We start from the raw sequence: 24,609 nt of genomic DNA on the forward strand, positions 1-24,609 counted from the left end.
TGTCTTTGCAGAATTTTTGTATAGAGAGTAAGTTTGCAGAAGCTTGAGGACAGCAAAGCACATTTTTAAGATGTAAAGTAGCATTAGGTGTGTGAAAAGAAGTGGAACCAGTGTGAGTGATTGAAAGTCCACCACCATTACCGACTGTTACGACTTCATTTCCATTGTATGGTTGATTGATGGAGAGGTTTTCCAGGTTAGCAGTGATATGGTTGTTAGCTCCGCTGTCGGCGAGCCAATCTTCCTCCTCAGAAACAGCATTGGAGTGAGCAACCATGGCAGCCAATTCGCTTGGAGGGTGACGACCTTGGAATGCATAGTCCATCCGGTGGAAGCAATCCAGAGCCTGATGGTTACTTTTTCCACAAATCTGGCAGGGTGGACAATTAGAATTCTGATGAATGAATTGATTGGGGGTAGACTTATCTTGAGGTGAAGCAGAGTCAGAAGAAAATTTCTTCTGTGGTGAGAAATGAGGTGGGAACCGGTTCTGGTTCTGCTTAGAGTTGGAGAACCGGGGCTGGTTCTGCCTATGAGCATTGTTGAATCGTGGCCTACGAGTGTTATGATTTGCCTTTTGTGCATGTAAGGCAAAGTTGTTGACTTCAGACTCAGCAATCTGGTTGTTGAGCAACTGTTCATGGCTGAATAGGAGAGTTTGGAAATCCTCCAGTGGAATGGATTCATCTTTTGTCATTAAGGCAAAGGATGTAATGAAAGCATTGTACCCTGGGCTTAGGCCTCCAATCAAGTAAGAGATGAGGTCTTCATTGGGTACTGGCTTGCCAACCATAGCCAGATGATCTGCCAAAGTTTTGGCAGCATGCACATACTCAGAATAGGTCTTGTCCCCTTGGCGTAAACCTTGTAGTTGGCGCCTTAGCTCTTGAATGCGTGTCTTGGAGGGAGCAGCATAACGATTGGCTAAGGCAGTCCACACTTGCCGTGAAGTGTCTAGTCCATAGACAGTTGAAAGTACTTTCTCTGAAAGGGTTGCAATGAACCAACTGAGAAGGTATTGATCCTTCTTTTCCCAAAGGGTGAAAGCGGGATTCAGTTGGGCAGGGGAGTCATTGGTCGGACCAGGAATGAACTTTGGTGGGCATGGCTCGGAGCCATCAACAATGCCCATCAAGTCATTGGTGCGAAGAATAGGTCGAAATTGAAAGACCCAAGCCATATAATTTTGTTCGTCCAACTGGACTTTAGGAGCTATATGGGAGTGAATGTTTGGAATGGGGAGAGATATGGTGTTTTCGGCCAAAGGAGGTGTAGGAGAAGGTGTGGCAGCAACAGCACCTACAGCAGTATTGGATGAATCGGCCATTTGACCGAGTATTTGGGTGTGAACCAATGTGTGCTCTGATACCATGCAAAAACAAAGAGTTTAAACAGACTTGGAAGCTTAATTCCAAGCTGAATATCATTTACTATATATAGAGAATTACAAGATGTGCTAATGATGGTAAGTTACAATGTGATGAACGTCCTGTACAGCTAGACAAGAACAATAAAGGAAAGAAAACCAATAGTTAACAAGGGAAGAAAAATAGAATAGGATAGACAATATTTTAGTAGGCTACATAAGGAATTATGTAGCCGTTTGTTTCCTTATGTAGCCGTTTGGGAAGATGCTGTTGATATCCTGTGATAGCCGTTGGGGAGATTCTGTTGACATCCCGTGATGTGGGGGATCCACAGGGGCGCATGAATGTGATTAGGACCAATTAGTCTTCATTGCGCAATCCTTGGGATAGTGTTCTGCACGGTAGGTTCTTGTATGGTATGATTTGTAGTGTCGTGCAAGGAAAGGCCAAGTAAGGCATGTTCTGCAGAATCATGCAAGTCATGATTTGCTGAATCATGCAGGGCAGATTTATCTACTGTCTTAACATTAGGTAGCTATTACAAGTAAACTTTTCTTTATCGTCCTTCCTATTCTGGTCGATTAATGAGGTCAATGCTCAAACTAACGGACTCTTCTCTCCCTCTCCCAAAAAAATAAAAATAAAAATCCATCTTTATTTTTTTTAATAAAAATTTGGATGCTGCCATTCCCTTATATATATACCAGTCTCTCTTATCTGTCAAGCGCAAACCAACTGCAAATTTTATTATTATCGGCTAACAGGAATATTAGCTCCAAAAATTGAAAAATTAACCATGCTCGATCACAAAGTTTTAGCTTAAGAAAAACCACAAATTTGGTGGTATGTTCATAATATTTAGCAAATTTTAAGAATTGTTTCTAAATTGGTAACTGTTTTACAGGGACCATCCCATATACTTTGTTCAAGTGCAAACAACTGCAAATTTTATCTTTGTGGGTTAATAGATTCGCAGGAAGTGTACCTACAAAAATTGAAAACTTAACTACGCTTAAAGAGTTACACCTTGACAACAACAGCTTTGGAGGTATGTTTAGTATTTTTTGTGTGCAATTACCCGACTGATGACACATAACACTATAAATATCAAAGTTTTTGGTTTTCTATCTTATAACGAATGAAGTCTGAGAAGAGAGGATGGTGAGAGTGAGAGAAAAAAACTAAGTGACGAATGGAGATCATTTTGAATGAGCAAGGGGCAGGGCATGCAACATCGTGACCGAGAGGCATGTGATTATGAAGAGTGTTTTCTTTTTTAATAGGCGATGAGGTTTGTTTTCTATATCTGTTTTTTAAGGTGAAGTTTGGCTGTCTAAAATTTTGTACCATGAGGGAGGGTTTGAACAATAGAGGCGAAAAGAATGAAAATAAATTTGCTCCCTAGTCCCTTCTTCCTTCGTTCCTTTCTTTCTATATTTTTTTCACTAGTATAGATATATTTTTGACAAACAAGTGTAGATATATTTTTTTTATTGAGTTATAAGAGACGTTTAAAATTTTTAAGATATTAAGAGGATTTTTTAAAACTTTTGATGGGAAATTTTTTAATTTTTGTGAAAGTAGAAGTTTTTTTTTTTTTTCTTGGCATTTGTAATGAAAGTAAGTAATATTTTTATTTTATTTTATTTTTTGAAAGCCCTCCCGAGGGGGGGTTGAATTTAAAGAGATTTTTTACTCCCCTCCCTCTACCAGCTATAGTACATCGTTGATGACATTATTTTGAATAAAGATTTTCTGCACTTAGGTTGTCCGAATTTTATTGAAATTCAAATGCCTATAAAGAGGAGGTCAATGGTGCCGGTGCCCAAACCACTTGTTCTTTTTTCCTCTCATTGTGTGTTATCCTACATTTAGAGCATTCTTAGTGAGCTTTCCATTTCAAAATTTTCACCAAAATTTGGTGAAAAACTCAAAAAATTTCACTTTAAGAAACTCTCTATAATTTCTCTATTTTGGCTTTTGTCAGAATTTCATTCCAAATTTGGCTTACAAATTTCATGAATTATTGAATATTTAATCATTTCTCTCTCTTTTCACTTCACTTTTCATTTTTCCCCTCTCCTCATTTGTTAGGAGTGGTTGCTTAAAGCCAATAAAAAAATTAATATCTAGTTGAAATAGAAAAATATCTGAAGGGTTTGATCGATGTAGGAAGTTTTTTAATAGTAGTAGTTAAAATAATAAAAGTTGATTTTTTAGCTAAAATTTAGAGAGATCATTAGGGATGCTCTAAGGAGTATCTCCAACAGAATAGACAAATGGTTCATAATAGCTAACTTTGACTATTATGAGCCATTTTTCATCTCCAACAGAATATGCAGGATAAATTTTTTCATTCCATTGTGAATAATAAACAGGTAGAAGAGTCTATTGACTATTTACACTACAAACGGTTTTTTATTGTTTTCTCTCTCTTCCTTTCCTTCTTTCACACTCTCCCTCTCCCTCTTTCTTTCACACTCTCTTCCATACAAAATAATATTGAAAGAAAATAAAGAGTAGAATATAGTCTGTTGGAAAAAGTATAGAAATAATAGTGCAGACAACTGTGAATTTTACAATTGTCGGCTAATAGATAAATTCACATGAATAGTACCTCCAAAAATTGAAAACTTAACTTGCTCACAAAGTTGTACCTTTTGGAGGTATGTTCAGCATCCTTTTAGTCCTTAGCCACTTAGCAAATTTTAATATTTGTTTCTAAAGTGGTAACTGTTTTACAGGAACTATTCCATCTACTTTATTCAAGTGCAAACAACTGCAATATGTATCATTAGCGAATAATGATTTCAGTGGAAGTGTACCTTTGGAAATTGGAAACTTAACCATGCTGAAAAAGTTTTACCTTGACAACAACAGCTTTGAAGGTATATGTTTTTCTCGAAATAATCTTTATGTTAGCATCAAAAAAAGAAAAGAAAATAGATCATTAATTGAAGAAATTTTTTGTTGACAAAACTTTTGACATTGATGAAAATGTAATTTTTTGTTTCCAACAATAACTTAGCTAATGCAATACTTTTCAACTTTACCGTAGAACAATATGTTCTTCCTTCCTTAAAGGCTCGTATTTCTCGAAACATTCACAATGTTTTGACAAATAATTGGTTCATCATCACCTATGTTTGCAATTGGGTCGGTATCACTTGTGATTCTAGCCATCATCGAGTCATCGCTTTAAACTTAATTCTTTTTATATGAGCATTGTAGGCACCAATTCTTCACAAATGAAAACCTTTCATTTATTGCTAGTTAGTCTAAGCTTAAAAAATAATAGTTTTCATAACTCTCTAGCCAAATAGTTGTCTCACCTTTACCGATTGCAACACTTATCGTATGAATTCAATAAGTTAATTTAGCAGAGAAATCCCATCATGCACGTTTCAAATTTGTCTATAAATGGAAACAATTTAACAAGGGGTATCCCGCCGTCTCTGTCTAACATATCTTTATTGAAAATAATAAATCTTGGATATAACAAGCTTTTGGGCTCCATACTTCCATAATATTCAACATATCCACCTTGCAATAAACTAATCTCATAGAAACTAGGCTTTTCGGGCCAATGCCTTCAATTATCTTCAAAATGTCCTCAATGCAAGCCATTGACCTCAAATCTAATATGTTGTCTGGTGGACTCCCTATTGATATGTTTGATTATATTCCTAACTTACAATGGCTTCAAGTATCTTATAATCGGTTTTCTGTCAACTCACATAGACTAATTTGTTCAAGTGCAAACAACTTCAATATTTATTTTGTATGGTAAAAATTTCAAAGGAAAAGTAACTTTAGAAATTGAGAACTCAATCATTCCCATAAAGTTAGACCTTGGCAAAAACGACTTTGGAGGCATGTTTAGCATTTATTTAGGTCTTTATTCGCTTATCAAATTTTAATATTTGTTTCTAAACTTATAACTATCTTACAGGGACTATCCCATCAAATTTGTTCAAGTGCAAAGAATTGCAAATTTTATCGTTGAGGACTAATAGATTCACAGGAATAGTACCACCAAAAATTGAAAACTTAACCGAGCTCACAGAGTTGTACCTTGACAACAACAATTTTGAAGGTACGTTTAGCATTTTCTTTTAGTCTTTAGTCACTTAACAAATTTTAATATTCATTTTTAAACTAGTAGCTATTTTACAGGGACTATCCCCTCCACTTTGTTCAAGTGCAAACAACTACAAATTTTATGGTGGTCAACAAATAGATTCATAGGAATAGTACCTCCACAAATTGAAAACTTAACCATGCTCACAGAGTTATCCCTTGATCACAACAACTTTGGAGGTATGTTTAGCATTTTTTTGGTCTTTAGTCACTCAGCAAATTTTAATTAATATATGTTTCTAAATTGGTAACTGTCTTACAGGAACTATCCCATCCAATTTGTTCAAGTGCAAACAGCTACAAATTTTATGGTTGTCGAATAATAAATTCACGGGAAGAGTATCTCCTGAAATTGGAAACTTAACCATGCTCACAGAGTTACACCTTAGCTACAACAACTTTAAAGGTATGGCTAATCCTACCTTACTTTAATGATTATATGGATGACATCACTGATTGATCCTTTTTATTGCCTTAGAGTTGGGTACCTTTCATTGAAAGTAAAAAATAAAATTTTAATATTAATGCATGGTTGTTCATATTGTGGCAGGTGAGATACCAAGTGAATTTGGTAATCTACAAAACTTTGAAATCTTATTTATCTGCTGGAACGACTTTACTGGTCCAATTCCATTTGAGATCTTTAATATCTCAACAATACGAGGAATTGATATGTCTTACAATAAGTTCTCAGGCCACCTTCCATCAAATGTAGGCATCTTCCTTCCAAAACTTCAACTTCTTTATCTTGGTGACAACAAACTGAATGGAACAATACCTAGCTCTATCTCCAATGCTTCACAACTCACTCAACTAGATTTGGGCGACAACTCATTCTCGGGCTTAATTCCTAAAGCACTTGCTAATTTAAGGCTCCTCCAATGGCTTGGCCTAGCAAACAATAATTTGACCATTGAATCTTCTACTCCACAATTCAACATTATCACTTCTTTGTCAAATTTGACATATCTAAGAGTTTTAGCATTGGAAGGTAATCCACTGAATATCATTCTTCCTAGTTCGATTGGAAATCTCTCTACTTCTCTTCAAAACCTTTACATTTATAATTGCAATATTAAGGGCGTCATTCCTAGAGATATAGGCAATTTAAGAAACTTGATCACTTTGGAGTTACAGAACAATGAATTGGTTGGACCTATTCCAATTACAGTTGGAAGATTGCACATGCTCCAAGGTTTGTTCCTTCAAGGCAATAGACTAGAAGGCCTCATCCCATCCGATCTTTGTCATTTGAAGAACTTGTACAAATTAAATTTAAGTGCTAATAAGCTTTCTGGAGACATTCCTATATGCATGGATAATCTGACTTCTCTAGGATATCTTTACTTAGACGCTAACAAGTTATCTTCGACAATTCCCTTAAGCTTGTGGAGTGTTACAAATCTGTTAGAGGTTGACTTGTCATCAAATTCTCTAAGTGGTTCTCTCCCATTAGAAATTGGAAAGACCAAGGTTCTAATAAAATTGGATTTATCAAGTAATCTATTATCAGGTGATATCCCACCAGCAATTGGTGGCCTCAAAGATCTAGTTAATCTCTCCCTGGCGGACAATCGATTAGAAAGCTCAATTCCAAAATCATTTGGCGAACTGTTAAGCTTGGAATTCATGAATCTTTCTAGTAACAATTTATTCGGAGAGATTCCCAAGTCCTTAGAAGCACTTTCACACCTCAAATATCTAAATGTCTCTTTCAATAGACTACGTGGAAAAATTCCTGTAGGAGGACCTTTTGTGAACTTCTCTGCTGCATCTTTTATGTCAAATGATGAACTTTGTGGTTCTCCTCAACTGCATGTTCCTCCATGTAAAGCAGGTGTTCCTCGACCAAAAAAGGCCGCAACAGTACATATACTAAAGTATGTATTACCATCGATTGGGTTAACAATGCTTGTAGTTGCTCTTGTGTTAGTCTGGACAAGATGCAGAAAAAGGAATGTGAAAATTCCAGTGGAGGGAAACTCATTACAACTAGCCACATGGAGAAGAATTTCTCAACATGAACTTTTACAAGCGACAAAAGGGTTCAATGGAAGCAACTTACTTGGTAAAGGAAGTTTTGGATCAGTATACCAAGGAACACTCTCAGATGGAATAATTGTTGCAATAAAAGTTTTTAACTTGGTAGTAGAAGGGGCATACAAGAGTTTTGACACAGAGTGTGAGGTACTATCCAATATTCGTCATCGGAATCTTGTCAAAATCATTAGCACATGTAGTAACGTGAACTTCAAAGCTTTTGTATTGGAATACATGCCGAATGGGAACCTCGAGAAGTGGTTGTATTCTCAAGATCATTGTTTGAGTATCTTACAAAGACTAAATATAATGATCGATGTCGCATCAGCACTGGAATACCTTCATTATGGTTATTCAACACCTATTGTTCATTGTGATTTGAAGCCTAGCAATATCTTATTAGATGAAGATATGGTCGCACATGTTGCTGATTTTGGCATTGCCAAATTGTTAGATGATGGAGATTCTATGATGCAAACCATGACTCTCGCTACTATTGGGTATATGGCACCAGGTAATGTTTTTAGCCTACAACTAGAACTTCAATGTTTGTCATTCTATTCATGTACGCATGGATAACTATAGCATTTTAGTAGAATATTGACTTTTGCATGTAAAAAATGGTAGACACACTCGTACTCTCAAAATCCCAAGTCCATGATCCCTGACTTGGCAGTGAAATCACCATTGGATTTTGGATTGACCTCTGTTGGATTTTGGATCCAATCTTAATTTTCACAGCCATGCAAGAAGTGTGCACTTGGGAGCGTGGGAGTGAGAATGTGTTTAGCATTTCTCTTTGCACTTTATATCTTTCGAATTTATTTCATTCACCATTGTGCAATACATAATTATGTACTCATGATTATTTGTTATGTTACATATAGAGTATGGATCAGATGGACTTGTTTCTATAAGAGGCGATGTATATAGTTATGGTATTTTGCTTATGGAAACTTTCACAAGAAGGAAACCTACAGATGACATGTTTGCTGGAGAAATGAGCTTAAAACGTTGGGTAGAGGAATCATCACCCCTTTCAGTAACTAAAGTGGTTGATGTCAATTTGTTGAGAACCAAAAAAGATTATGCTTCTATAGAGGATTGCATATCATCCATAATGGGGTTTGCATTGCACTGTTGTGCAGAGTTACCTGAACAGAGGGTTAATGCAAAAAATATTTCAAGTACACTCAATAAGATCAAATTGAAGTTTCTACAAGATTATGAAGGAAGCTAGTATGAGAGCATCAAGTTTGTTTATAGCTCTTTCATGTTTGTGCTTTTGAAATAATATAATAGTCTTGAGACTCCCATAAAGATATTTGTTTATAGCCATTTCTTTGTTATGGTAGATAATAGTAGTAATTAACATTTACAAGTGGTATAGTTAATGATTGTAGTAACCTATAAGTAGTGGTCATTGGGTATTCTAAGTTAGTCTCAAAGTATTGAAGGCAACAAAATCAATAACTTTGCTCTCAGGAGACAAATGATAGCAATTGTGGGATTGTACTTACAGATGTATCCTTGTATGTTGATATTGCCCCTAAAATCGTGCGGGGGAGGAAGGGGGTTCAATTCTAAATTCTCAACTTTGTGCACTAAGCTCATTTGTAAATTTTTATGGAGCAGCCAGAGATCTCATGTTTTCCTTCTTAATCACTTCAAAATCAATCCTATATCAAGTTAAGAAGTCAACAGTCAAGGAAACCCATTTCTGTAACGTCCAAGATATTAATTAAGTGCTAAAAACATGAATTAGAATAATTAAGTGAATAATTAGGTAAAGTGTGCAAAAAGAATATTTAGAAAACATTTAGAATTGAGTTTTTGAGTTATGCATCCGAACAGACTAATTCTGTATCTGACGAGTTAGTTAGTAGGTAGCAAAATGTAAAAAACTTGATGTGAATTTTAATTGTACTCGCAAGTGCACGAATCGTTTGTAGTTAATGGATTGTAAGTGCAAGGTGGATCCCATAAGGAATTGTGTTTTTGAAAACAAAATTTATGTCTAAACTAATTAAATCCTAACCTAGTTCCAAAACATGTTTGATTTTGGTAAATAAAATAAAACATATAAATAAAATAAAATACAATAAAACAAAAGAAAATGTACTAAGGTTTTGGAATCTACACCCACCAAATCATAACAACATACTCCATGTTCATCAATATTAATCCGAAGTTCTCACAATTAAAATCTTATGTATGTTTTACTATGCTTCAAATATTTAATCAAAATCATCTCATATATCCATTTTTTACACAAATCACAAAAGAAATCAAATTTAAATCAAATCATCAAGTGTATCCGTAAATCACAACAAGATATCCAATTTAAATCAAAACATCAATTGTATCCGTAGAATAAATCACAAGGGACATCCAATTGTTTTATAAATAAAAATCAAGCAATCAATTAAGTGAAATTATCTCAAATCATTAAATGTATCTTTAAATCACAAAAGATATCCAAGAATCACTCCACACATTGAAAAGAAGTAAAACATTGGAAAAATTAAACCAAATAAAATCAAATAATAAAGACTTACATAGAAGTATTGTTATTCTTCATCGATGAGGCTTCATCTTCAACCTTAGTTGAGAAATTAGCTACACATGATTATAAAAATAAAACCTAACCTAAAGAAAAAATATACTAAAAAGAGAAAATATTTTTGGTCTCTAGCTCCTCCTCTTTTTCTTGAGGCTTAGCAATCTATTATAGGGAGCAAACAAACCCTAGAAGCCTTAGAGATCCCAGAAAAAACACACTTCAATCTCCTAGTCAAATTAGGAAGCAATCCTAGTACAAATCGGAATAGGATTTTCGTCTAGATTTACATTCTCATATTTCAGGACACTTTTGGTATAACAGACGTCCGAATTATGAAAATCCTATTTCACAATGATTTGTAGTATTTTGAGTTAGGTTTCCAACGCCTCTGTTTCACCTTAATCCAATACTTGAGCAGAAAGTTATGACCAAAATACTATGACATGTACAGAATCTGAAATTTAATTCATTCCGATTTTAACTCAAATTAGAGAAATTTCAATTTAATCTTTTCATTAATTTGGTTAAACATAACCACATCATCTAGGTCTTCTCAAAGTGTGTTTTCTTTCAAGTTTTGCATTTTTCACATTCAAGCTGTTGTTTTCCTTTAACAACTTACAAAATACTAAAATCACAAATTTAACACAAAACATTAGATTAAGATACAGCTAAAGAATTAACTAATGTAAATTAAGGGTTTTAAATATGCAATGTTTTGCACTCATCAAATACCCTTAAACTTACATTTTGCTAGTCCCTTAGCAAAACAAAACAAAAAAAATAAAATGAAAGCGTGAAACATAAATCCTCTTTCATGGGAGAGATGATTGCATTTAGGAAGCAATCCTAGTCAAATTAGGAAGCAATCCTAGTACAAATCGGAATAGGATTTTCATCCAGATTTACATTCTTATATTTCGGGACACTTTTGGTATAACAGACGTCCGAATTAGGAAAATCCTATTTCACAATGATTTGTAGTATTTTGAGTTAGGTTTCCAACGCCACTGTTTCACCTTAATCCGATACTTGAGCGGAAAGTTATGACCAAAATACTATGACATGTGCAGAATCTGAAATTTAATTCAATCCGATTTTAACTCAAATTAGAGAAATTTCAATTTAAACTTTTCATTGATTTGGTTAAACATAACCACATCATCTAGGTCTTTTCAAAGTGTGTTTTCTTCCAAGTTTTGCATTTTTCACCTTCAAGCTGTCGTTTTCCTTTAGCAACTTACAAAATACTAAAAACACAAATTTAACACAAAACATTAGATTAAGATACAACTAAAGAATTAACTAATGTAAATTAAGGGTTTTAAATATGCAATGTTTTCACTCATCAAATACCCATAAACTTATATTTTGCTAGTCCCTTAGCAAAACAAAACAAAAAAATAAAATGAAAGCGTGAAACATAAATCCTCTTTTGTGGGAGAGATGATTGCATTTAGCATATGCAACAAGCTTTTTAAACCCCTAGGACTCCTTAGTGGACCAATAAAGTCTCGTGAGAATTTGCAAGGAATGATACCCACAAACATTTTAAAACACTATGTTGTTGACAAACAAAGGCTTCCATACAAATACATGGTTCATACATCATAAGCCAGTTTAACAAAGTGAACATCACAATCACATCATCTGGACATCAAAAATCATTCAACTCATAGCTGAAAAATTGAGACAATACAAGTTCAAATAAGTGTAAAGTGAGATTAACATAGACTCAAGAGGTTTCAATTTTTCTCAAAGCTCGTGTACCCCAAAATTCATAGGAATCCTATCAGATGAAAATAACCAATGCTTTTTTTTTTTTGTTGGCTATGTAATGCATAACTCCCTTAAGCTTTCTAATTGACCGATGTAATGAGTGTTGGGCCAGTGACTCCCAAACCAGATGGTTTTAGGGCACTAGATGTAGAAACATCCCTAAGAGCTTAATTACTTAAGTCAAAAAGGCTACGAAGCCAAACTAGCCATACAATCAACCAATTTGGATTTCTCATCTTTTTACGCGAACACTCAATGCTTAGTGAGGCAAGAGGCCTGGTTACTCGATGAAAATTCAAACTGATATATATATATATATATTTTTGAATTTAAACCAAGGTTTCATCAACAAATCAACCTACAAATCTCAAGATACACATTCCTTAATTCAAATCCAATACCTCATAGAATTTAAGTCAGTTTTATATCACTGAGGTCTCGGTATTATGTACTGAGATGGTGAACTCATTCTTTCACCTATACAGATGTGGCTACCCCCACAACAGTACATATGAGATTTCTTGGCTGCAGATACTCCAATCATAGTTGATGGTCTTGTAGCAGTGTACTCAGGATGTTATGACTGAAGCTTGCCGCGACGGTCGTAAATGTCAAAACACGGGTTGTCCATTGTTTTAGAGGTTTTGTATATGGTTTGTGACGCTTATGTCACTTATTCTTTGTAAAGTCATTCTTGTTATGTAATTAATATATTGATAAGACTTAAACAGATAAATGTTAAATGGTTTTTGTTGTAATTATATGTGATAGAGGTATATGTCATGATTTCCGTTATTCAGGTTTATGTTTTCCGCTGCATAGTTATATATATGTTATACTCTGATTTACCATGTACAAATTATGGGGTACGTACCATATGTTGGCTTTGCGACACATCGTCGTGCCACTGTGAGGATTCATTGTATTTTTAAGAGACTAATGTTTATGCAAATGATTTGTTAAAAAAAAAAAAAAAAAAAAAGAGAGAGAAAAGAAAAAGAAAAAGGGTCGTCACATAAATTATTTTCAAAATGGTTTAAAATAGACCATAATAGAGACTAAAATAAGGACCAAACGACTAAAATAGGTCCAAAATGCCCATTACCTAATATGCAAATAGCATAGAGTAATCGCAATAACCGTGCGATTGCGATTAGTAAAAACATGGTGTGGATGTAGTTGTGGATATCTAAAAGTGATATACACATTTTACAGCTGCAGATATTGTAAATAATCAGATCCGCATGTACACCTATACTCACAAGTCATGAATTTAGACCTTTGGCACAAGACCACGATGGCTGTGTTAAAGGTGGGTAGTATTCCAACAACAACTTTCTACATTTCCTTCAAAGATTGGACATCACGATTGACATTGCAAACGATTTCTGGACGTGTCCCATAATTTATTTATTTATTTATTATTATTTTCTTCTTATGACTAGAAACTTTTCCAAGGTAGGATGTGACGTCTCACATCGCTTGGGTATAGGAATAAAGTTGTGCTTATATGTATATTCACATCATTCTTGATACAACGCGTTTTAAAGCCGTGATGACTATAGACATATCAGAACTCTGTAGTTAAGCATGTTTATCTGAGAGTAGTACGAGGATGATGACCTTCTAGGAAGTCTGGTTCGGGAAAGTAAAAAATGGGCAATATTGTGTAACTTGTGTCGTTGGGGTGGGTCGTTAGATAGGGTCACCTTGTATACTCACTCATGTTAGGCAAACACATGACCCATGCCTCGCACCCCTCTAAGCATGAACTAGTTGAGTTGCGAGCTTCACTAAGAAGACTAGCCCCAAGAGGCAATTTACACTCCGTTGGTTATAAACTTAAAACCAGGATGAGCATTCAAAGTCTTTGGCTTCCACCAACTAAACCAATCCCTTGGGTTAAGGTGTCTCATAATATTCTCAATGAAGGTCCTTTGAAATACTTGACAGCTCAATCTTCATAGGGGGACGACGCAATGTGCCGTGCAACTCTTCTTCAAGTCCTTCCATCCATGCCACAGTGATAGAAGACTTTAATTCGTAGCAAAGGTCTTCAAATTGATTGATGCTGAGAGTTTTGGCATAGTATACAGAGGTCTTGAAATTGGCAACGTCAATGATAGACCAACCAGAAGTTTCGTATCAGAAACCTAAGAAACCTAAGACATAATATCGTGGTGAGAATCTTGTAAAAATCACCACAAGTTGATCCTCACTACTCTTGAATTTAGACCTTTGGCGCAAGAGTACAATGGCAGAGTAGGAGGTGGGAAGTATTCTCACAACAATTTGCTAATTAAATGACTAAACGTAGGATTGACATGGCATTGTTGGAATTTCAAATTGAGACCTCAAGTTCTAACAAATAGTGAACATTTCAATCTTGACAACAATTTAGATTAACAAAGTTATTAACTTGTCAATTCAACCACCACAAAAATTAATTTCAAAATAAAGAAAGCAGTAAAGGATATTAGGACAGATATTTTGGTCACAATTTTAAAACCTTTTTGAATGAAGAGTTCTTAAAGAAGTAAAATCATTCTGAGATCCACTAGAAGACGTATGTGTTACCGATTGATATCTAAAATCATTCTGTTCTGTTTTTAAAATGTATATATTTCTACAAAGCAAAGTGTAGACAAAAGGAGCTATTTTCATGTCCAAAAAAGAAAAAGATTATGAGTATCATTAGGTGGAGAGGATTGGTGCATTATATGCTGCCACATGGTTAATTTAAGAGTTTTAAATGATGTTACATCATGTGAAACCGTTAGATATTACAAAATTAAAACTTGTCCATTACTTTGTTTCACTTTTTTTTTTAAAAAAAAAAAAAGAAAAAAAAAAAAGAAAAAGAGGAAGAATAAACCGTACCAATGGCTCTCACTTCCGCAATGACCTCAAAGAGGGCAAAAAGGAACCGAGAAAACGATTAAATTCAACCTAACAACCCAACGTCTTCGTCCCCCTTCCTTCTTGAACTTGCCCTTAAGCCTGATACTGCTTCAAATAAATGATTCGTTAATATTTAGACAATCAGAAAGCTGGTGCAAGAATACAATTAATGTGGAAGTAGGGTGTACAAACAAAGCAATTATAACCGCTAACCGTTTATATATATATATATATATATATATACATATGCATCTTAAATGTTTTAGGTTTAGGGTTTCACTTTCAATTTCATTTTTAGTTGCCCACTCGCCCAGCCTTTGCCGCCAGTGCCTCTCGCCCTCTCGAGTCTCGTCTCTTCTCCGGACCTCTCCAGTCTCCACCGCAGCTCATCTCCAGTTTCCTTCAATCGCAAAAAGTGTCAAGGATGAGCTAGATTTGGATCTTGCTATAGAGACATATATAATACAATTAATTATACTTCAATAGACAAGATGTACGTCTATGTTTGCGATTTTAGTAAGTACGATTTTAGAATATTCGATTTGAAACGTGATTTTTAAAAACGTAGTTAATCGTCTAGTAAAATTGCATTTTGACCTTTAAAAAAAACGCCATATATCTTGCATTCGATTTGAAAATGCAAATTTTCAAATCGCATTTTTTTTTTAAAAGGCTATCCAAAACGAATCATTTTCTACGATTTGATTTAAAAGCACACATTTTTTTTTCTTACAAAATCACAATGCCTAACGCACCCATAGGCCATACGCATATCTCCACTTTGGCTCTTCAGCTCTCTGTGTACTCTCTTTTGTTATTCTCATCATAGGTTTCTACATAATATCAAACCTTTCAATTAATACCGTTTTCTACATGTATCAGAAGCTTCATTATATTTCAACACCTTGAAATAGTTGACCGCTCAATATTTCTTTGGAACGATGGAATGTGTGGTGCAGAGCTCGGCTTCTAGTCCTTCCACGCCGCAGAGATAGAAGACTTGCGTTGTGCAAATAATATTTCTCTCCATTATTTCACAATTAAGATGGCAAACAATCACATCAAAATATCTACTCGATCATTTGGCGCAACATATATGGAGGACTTTCGTAGCAACAACTTGACCAAAGTGCCAAGTAACTGACAATTTCGATAAAAACAACTTGGTTGATGTCGGGAGTTTTGGCATGGTATACAAAAAGGTCTTCAAATTGGCATTTGGCACCACCCACACGTTTCAAAGCAGAAACCAAGACATGCCTATCTCCACAAGTTTCAAATTGACATTGCATCTGAACATCTCGATGAAGACTTGGTTGCACATGTCATGACAATCTTGTCAAATTCATTACTAGTTGGTCCTTTAATAGGAGCTTGGAAAAGTGGTCCGATTCTCACACTAATTTTCCAATATTTTTTACATTTATTTGTTTCCATATAAAATATTTTTCTTCAAAAAATTATAATTTTTTATTTTATTTTTATATATATATTTTAAAGACAACTTCACTTAAGAATATTGAACTATCAACCTTTTTGACTTAAAGTAATTACTTGTACATCTTTCAACTGATTTTCTTTTTTTATTCATTGTTTTTCTAGAATGAATAAAAAAGTAAAAACAACAGAGTCTAGAATGTTAAACTTCTAGTTTGGTGGAGTAATTAAATCGAATGTTTAATAGAAGGGAAACGATTTTATCAAACAGGGACTCAATTGTTGATACTCGAAAATTTTGTGCAATAGAGTCTAGAATGTTACTGATGGAATTTAACGTCAAGGCACCATTTATTCTAAAATCTTAAACCGATAAAAATGGATAATTTAATAATTTAATTAATATTTTAACATTTAAAAATATCAATGTTTATCTTTTGTGAGAATAAAATTAATTGATCTTCACTGTCGGTCCTAAAAAAATTTATTTTCTATATCTCCTCTTGTCCTTTTTTTTTTTTTTTTTTTTTGAATACTATTAAAAAATTGAGTATTTTTTACATATTTAAAAGAGATATAACAATTTTATAAACCGAATAGAAGGAAGTAAGAACTTCATTTATTTATTCATTGAAACACATACCAATTCATGAAATCTCTGTCACGGGAGGACTTTTACAAGTTAAGCCATAATTCCTTCCAGTGATTTTATGTCCTCGTTGACGTAGAATTGGCCGGCCAAATTTCAGCAGCATCAATGTATACTCATTGCAATATATTCTCTCTATTATTCATATATATGAGGGTAAAGGAGAAAATTAAATTAAATATCTTGGTCAGCTCAAGTTCAATCTCCTTTACATGGGCACAACATAGAAGAAGCTTTGATAGCAAGCAACTCATATTGGGAGTTTTGGCATTAATTGTATACCCAGTACTAGATAGAACGTCGTTAAGGACCAATCGGAAGTTTGAAAGAAGAAGGCCAAGAAATATTCAAAATGTGGAAGTGTGTACGTATTCTCACTACAATTTTCCAAATGTCCTTGAAATTAACTTCGCATTTGAATATCTCCATCTGCCTATTTCTACAGTGTGGCGCACGGCATTCTAAAGCCAGATGAAGACGTATATGTTTGCACATGTTGGTGACTCTGGGATTGAAAAACTCTTGGCTGAAAGTAATTAAGTCTACACCACATTTTGGTTGAATTCATTTTTAAACATTAGAAAATATTTTGTTCTTCATGGAAAATATGCCATCTCATAAATCCCCATATATAAGAACGTCCTTGATGACAGTCTTGTCAAAGTCATCTGGTATTTTGGAAAATTGGTTGTATTCTCACGCCAATTTTCTTAATGTCGTTGACGGATTGGACATCACCGTTGACATTGACTTGGAATGTCTTCATCATGGCCATTCTACACCGTTGTGCACAGCGTTCATATTCCAAAGTAAAAAATAATGGGTAATTACCTTTCTATGTGAACTATCAAAAAAAAATGCGATGCTTCATGAACTACTAACTCGATAAAAAAGAGTATTTAACTATCGACTTTACACATTTTGTCCCATTTCGTCAGTTAGACCCGTTAACATGGACGGAATATGCCGATTTTGAACGTTATTTAGATTAAAAGACAAAAATTAAAATCAATTGATAAAAAAAAATTGGTTTATTAATTTGGTTTAAATTTATTAATAAAAAATATTAAAACTAATATATTTAAAAATAAAAATAAAAAAGAAAAGGGGGTGGCTGCCGGAGGGGGTGGGAGTGCGAGCCACTCCCAGAGGTGGGTCTAGCCACCTCTGGGGTGGCTCGTGGCCACCCCAGCTATCTCTAGGGTGGCCGTGCAGCCACCCTAGGTTTTTCCAAGGGTGGCTGCGCAGCCACCCCTGCCTTAGGGGTGGCCGCATAGAGAAAAATTGAGGTGGCCGGGCGGCCCCCCAGGTTGGGGGTGGCCGGACCCACCTCTGGGGGTGGCTCGCAGGCCATCCCCTCCACCTAAGGGGGTGGCAGCCACCCCCTTTGATAGCACCCTTTACGTTTGTTATTTTTTTTTTTTTTAAGTTGAGGGCATTTAGGTCATTTTTGAAATTGAGTGAGGGCATTTAAGTATTTTCACGAGTTAGGCTAACAGAAATGGGCAAAACATGTAACTATGGTAGTGGATGCTCTTTTTTGGTCGAGTTGATAGTTTATAGGGACATCGCACATTTTTTGGTAATTCATGGGGAGAAAAGGTAATTACCCCAAAAAATAATAATAATAAGGAGATCAATTTTGGATAGACCACAAGGGGATAGAACCAAGCGAAACGTGATTTTTTTTTTTTTTTTAACATGCAGCATTGTAGCATGTGCTACATCTATTGCTAAATAAAGCCATAAGGCATTATAGAGACAGACAAGAGGTTCAAAGAGACCTCTATATCCTAAGCCAGAACCAAGTCTGACTTAAAGTAGTTGCCTAAACAATACAAAAAAATTACATAGACACTCTTTACAATTAAGCACACTCTCAAAAAGAAAGAGAGCTGATCTAGCTATCACAGCCAATAAATAGTCCAGTAAATTTTGTGTATTACATAGACATACTGTGAAAACAAAGATACAATGGAATATACAAACAACCAAAAAACTAACACTGCCAGCATCAAAGAAGAAGATCACTGCATACTTAGATGGCGCGTCCATAACATGCACCATCCTCTGAGGCTCCCCCTACATCAAACATCCATCGCCAACTACCAACCACCACCAGCTATGGCCTGAAAAGAAATAGCATGACCCACACGTGCCTATCCAGGGAGGTAGATACCCCTCACGTGCAGACCACGCGCCGGCAGGAACAAGCGACAAGACCACTAGCTTGAGACAGCCAGACTAGTTGACGACAGTGAACACGGCTAGGAAGCACGTGTCATGAGAAACATAGTGGAAAATTACAGATCTAGCGCACAGAGAAAACGATCTGTTGAAGCACGGCTAGATTTCCACCGAAGACACAAAGGAGAGCGGCCGATCCTCCAAACCAACGCTGCAAGAAGGCCTTTCAGTTAAAAAAAAAAAAAAAAAAAAAAAAAAACACACACAAACTCCACAACCCATAAGGGCTTGGAGAACAAAATATAGGAAAAAAAAAATGAAACTACATTAAAATTAAGGGAATTCTTGTCACTGAGTTTCGAAAATTTTATTTTTTAGTCTTTAAGTTTTAATTCGTATCATAGATGATATTTCAATTTTGGGAAAATACCAAATTAATACTTCAGTTAAGTTTTCCATCCAAAAACTAACAGTCTGCCACGTGTCCTTGAATTCTAAGTTTCAATTTGCATCATAGATGATACCTCAATTTTGAAAAAAAAATAAAATCAAATTAATACCTCAATCAAGTTTTCCCTCTAAAAACTAACGATCCGCCACGTGTCAACCATATGTTAAAGTCCATGGGCCTTACTCATTCTCGAAAGACGCTTCAGAAAAGAGGGGACACTTAACACGCACCCTCACGTGTGGCACTATTGTCCAAATAAGTGTATTGTGTCAGAGTGGCAGCAAGAGGGAAGGCTCAATCCTCTCTCTAAGACGCCTTAAGAGAGGAGGGGACATCATGGCTTATAAAGTGTCTAAGTGAAGAAAATTTTAGCGATCTAAGACACTTTAACACGCTCCCTTACGTGTGGCAACTAATGGCTAAACACGTGGACAACAACAGGAGGGAAAGACCCATCATCGTAAGAAACTTGTGGTTCTGATACCATGTTAAAGTACATGGGCCATACTCACTCTTGAAAAATGCCTTAGGAAAGGGGACACTTAACACGCCCCATCACGTGTAGCACTATTGTCCAAACACATGTATTGTATCAAAGCGGCTGCGGGAGGGAAGACCCAATCCTCTCCAAGACGCCTTAAGAGAGGAGAGGACACCATGACTTATAAAGTGGTCAGGTGAAGGAAATTTTAGCGATGTGAGACACTTTAACATGCCGCGATGTGAGACACTTTAACAACGTAAAGTAAGTAAAAAAAGAAGAAGCAAAGACTAGAATATTAAGGTATGAAATATCACATTGAAATCTCTCTCCCTCCCTAAGCTCTTTAGGGAGAAAAATTGATATAATAATGATTGTGGTATGTGGAGATGAAGAAAGAAAATTGTCGTACTAGACAAGTTGGATTATTATTATTATTATTTGTTTGAGTAGACACGTTGGATTTGGTATGAGTGAAATGAAGAGATAACTCATATGAGTGTTAGTCACACTAATGGCCTCACAAATTTTGGGCTCTGTTTTGTAAACATTTTTTAGGAGTAATTTTTTTAATAGTAATAAAATGTAATTGATATGATTTAAAGTAAAAAGAAGTTTGTAATTTTTTGTATGGAAAAATGAAAAAAGTTTTGTTTTGTAGTGAATTTTTATTTAAATAGTAGTAAAAAATAATTAATGTGATATAAAAGTGAAAAAAAAAAGGTAGAATGTTTTGAAGTTGACTTTTTTATAGGAAAAGTGAAAAAAAGGGGAAGGGAGTAGAGTTGTTTATCAAATGGTGCCAGATCAAATCCACCCTCTTCTACTTTTTTTGGAAATACTAATTGCTTATTATTATTATTATTATTATTATTATTATTATTATTATTGTTATTTTAATACAAAAAATTATCTTTTTCACAAGACTTGGTGGAGCACTATGGATAATGGATGTAAGCACATCACAAGAAGTCTGAAAATGCTAGACTTGGTGGCGCACTATGGATGTGGTGATCACATATGTAAACACATCCGAATTAACAATTCTGAAAACATGATGAAGATGATGATCATGTACTTTCCCGTCAAATGTGATGAAGCTTAATGGAGTGCTAATTATTCAAGTAAGCAAAATGAAATGTGTTCATAGTTATTATCAAAAGATAGAATAAATATGAACTTTTAAATATTGAAATAATTTGAGGAACATGGTCTAGTTATCCCATTTTCATCTGGATCTCAAGAAAACTTGTAAATGATATGAATTTAAGTAAATGGAATACAAAATTTTAAATTACTATCTTCTAGCAATTAAATAAGTAAAAGTATGAACATATTTGGATGTGGCCATAGTAGTATTTACTCGCTGGAAACCAATGACAAAGGGGGCCTAAATGGATGGGGAGACCGCAGAAACCCAAACCCACAGAGGACATTAGCGACACCCATGCTAGTGACGTGAAAATAGTTTCAAATGCTTTCTCCATTTTAAAATTTGACCTTGAAACCCTCCACCCACCAAACTTTATAAGAATTAGCCCGAATATCACTAGATCATCACCCTCCGTGCATGGCATTCTAGAGCCAAGACCGTGGTGCACAAAATTCTATGAAGACATGGTTGGACATGTTGCTGACTCTGGTATGAAAAAAGTCTTGGGTGAAATAATTAAGTTGGTCTACAACATAAACGACGTAGATCATATACCGAAACACGTAAAACTCTTGTCTCTCTCTTCTTATTCTCTAAACTTCTTTTATGTTTATTATGTTCATCTTTTCTTTCACCTCCATGCCGCAGTGATAGAGCTAGACTGTAGTTGTGCCAATAATACTCGTTGCAATATTTCTCTCCATTATTTCACACTTTCGTAGCAACAACTTCAGCAAAGTGCCAAGTGACTGACAATTTCGATAGAAACAACTTAATTGGTTGATGTTAGGATCGGAGTTTTGGCATGGTATGCAACGTGGCTCCACCGGGAAGTTTCAAAAGCATAAACCCAAGACATGACTAAACTTCATGCACATGACATTCCATGACAAATTGACAATGTTGTCAAAGTCATCACTAGTGGATTCCAGTCATGCCTATTTCTACACCATGGTGCACGGCATTCTAAAGCCAGATGAAGACTTGGTCTCACATCTCATGACAATCTTGTCAAACTCATCACTATTTGATGCATTAATAGGAGTTTGGAAAATGGCCGGATTGTCACACCAATTTTCCTATGTTTGGAAAAGTGGTGGGATTCTCACACCAATTTTCTTAATTTCCCTATGTCTGTGTTTTGATCATACTTAAGAGAGAAAAGGAAGAGAAATAAATACGAAACTTTTATTTTCTTTGATGTAATTTCAGATCAAATTTCATTGCTTTACCTAATAAAACTATTTGGTTCAGCCTCTGTCAGAAATATCTAACACTCAAGGTCATTAACGCCAAAACCACCCCCACCCGCTTTTTCCCCAAATCCCATATTTTGTTTGTTCCTTTCAATTTGTTATGCTGCAATCTCCTTATATATCAGCCTCACTTGAGCTCACAGACATTCCCAGTACCTCAACAAACATACACTACTCATGGAGAGAAATTGTTTCAAATCCCCCCTTTGTGTGGCACTTTTTATGGTCCAATCTTACATAGCATATCTAGCTTTTGCAACTGTTTCTAACATTACCATCGATCAATCTGCTCTTCTTGCCTTAGAGGCTCAAATTTCTTACGACCCTAAAAATGTTTTGACAAACAGTTGGTCCAGTGGCACCTCTGTTTGCAACTGGTTTGGTATCACTTGTGATTCCCGCCATCTTCGAGTTACTGCATTGAACCTTTCTTACATGAACATTGTAGGCACCATTCCTCCACACGTAGGAAACCTTTCATTTCTTGTCAGTCTAAGCATTGAAAACAATAGTTTTCATGGCTCTCTGCCCAATGAGTTGTCTCGTCTTTACCGGTTGCAACACTTATCTGTTGGATTCAATAACTTTAGCGGAGAAATCCCATCAAGGATGGGGCTGTTATCCAAACTTCAAAATTTGTCCCTAAACAGTAACAATTTCACAAGAGGTATTCCACCATCTCTATCTAACATATCTACGTTGGAAATAATAGATCTCACATATAACAAGCTTTCGGGCTCCATTCCTTCTTCCATCTTCAACATATCCACCTTGCAAGGAATTTATCTTCGAAAAAATAAGCTTTCTGGTACGATGCCCTTCATTAACACTTCTTCACTGCGAGTCATTGATCTCTACTCTAATAAGTTGTCTGGTGAACTCCCAGAAGATATGTTTAGTCATCTTCCTAGCTTACAAAGGCTTGATTTGTCTTTTAATCAGTTTTATGGCGAACTTCCATCCACTTTGTTCAAGTGCAAAAAGTTGCAATATTTATCGTTGTGGTCTAATAATTTCACAGGAAGAGTACCTCAGGAAATTGGGAACTTAACCATGCTTACCAAGTTATTCCTTGGCTCTAACGATTTTGAAGGTTTGTTTAGTCTTCTTTCAACTTGTTGTGGGTCAAAAAACTTTAATATTTGTTTCTAAATGGTAATTGTTTTATAGGTACTATCCCACCCACTTTGTTCAACTGCAAACATCTGCAAATTTTATCATTTTCGGCTAATAGATTCACAGGAAGTGTACCTTCAGAAATTGAGAACTTAACTATGCTCACAGCCTTAGACCTTAACAGCAACAACTTTGGAGGTATGTTTAGTAGTCTTGAAGTCTTTAGTCATTTAAGAAATTTCATTATTTGTTTTGAATGCTAACTGTTTTAAAGGTACTATCCTATACACTTTGTGCAAGTGCAAACAACTGCAAATGTTACTTTTGTGGGGTAATGGTTTCACTGGAAGTATACCTCCGGAAATTGAAAACTTAACCATGCTCACGAAGTTATCCCTTGGCAAGAACAACTTTGGAGGTATGTTTAGTCTTGTTTTAGTTGATTGATGAAATGAATGACAAGATTCATTCAGGATATGTGCCTTTTTGCTGCCTTGGATTAATATTGGGTACCTTTTAATTGAAAGTACAAAATAATTATGCACATCATTTTAGGAAATAGAAGGATGTACAGAACATTGCATGGGAAGATAGAAAATATAATTAATTATCTCCATGGTTTTTTGTAAAAAACTGAAAGTATTTTTTTTTTCCGAAAAAATAGCATGTGCTATTATAAAATCTCAAAGTACATATGCTTTGTGATTATTTAATCACAAAGCATTTCTGGTGATTTTAGTTAGCAGAAAATTGCTTTCAGTATATTAGACAATCGAGAAACTACTCCAAAAACATGTTGCTCTCTATTCGTGTATGTGGATTCATATATCAAGGCTATATATATATATGTGTGTGTACTTAAGGATTTATATGTATTTAATAAAAAAAAAAAAAAAGGAGAGAGAAGGAAAAGACAAAACTGAACTAGGTAATTGTGATGTATAAATTGACAAACTCGTTCTCACTATAAAAAATAAAAAATAAAAAAAATTGGTTTTTAGTGACCTACATTTAGTGGCGTTTTTTGTGGTTTGACACGTCAGTAACTGTTAGTGGAGTGTAATTAGTGACGTTTTTTGTGGTCTGACA

The 24,609-nt window shown here is 35.1% G+C and overlaps 2 protein-coding genes across 2 annotated transcripts; both read left to right on the top strand.

The window, feature by feature from the left end:
- The first annotated feature begins 1,462 nt into the window (after positions 1-1,462).
- On the top strand, positions 1,463-8,787 carry LOC133869244 (receptor kinase-like protein Xa21). The gene is made up of 8 exons (XM_062306200.1): positions 1,463-1,491; positions 2,336-2,415; positions 4,112-4,255; positions 5,320-5,463; positions 5,544-5,687; positions 5,770-5,913; positions 6,058-8,061; positions 8,435-8,787. The coding sequence occupies exons 1-8, from the start codon at positions 1,463-1,465 to the stop codon at positions 8,785-8,787; spliced, it is 3,042 nt and encodes a 1,013-aa protein (XP_062162184.1).
- Positions 8,788-22,626: 13,839 nt separating this feature from the next.
- Positions 22,627-23,783, top strand: LOC133869245 (putative receptor-like protein kinase At3g47110). The gene is made up of 2 exons (XM_062306201.1): positions 22,627-23,497; positions 23,575-23,783. The coding sequence occupies exons 1-2, from the start codon at positions 22,627-22,629 to the stop codon at positions 23,781-23,783; spliced, it is 1,080 nt and encodes a 359-aa protein (XP_062162185.1).
- The last annotated feature ends 826 nt before the right edge of the window (positions 23,784-24,609 follow it).

Source organism: Alnus glutinosa, chromosome 5 (assembly GCF_958979055.1).
Source record: "Alnus glutinosa chromosome 5, dhAlnGlut1.1, whole genome shotgun sequence".
NCBI classification, from domain to species: domain Eukaryota; kingdom Viridiplantae; phylum Streptophyta; class Magnoliopsida; order Fagales; family Betulaceae; genus Alnus; species Alnus glutinosa.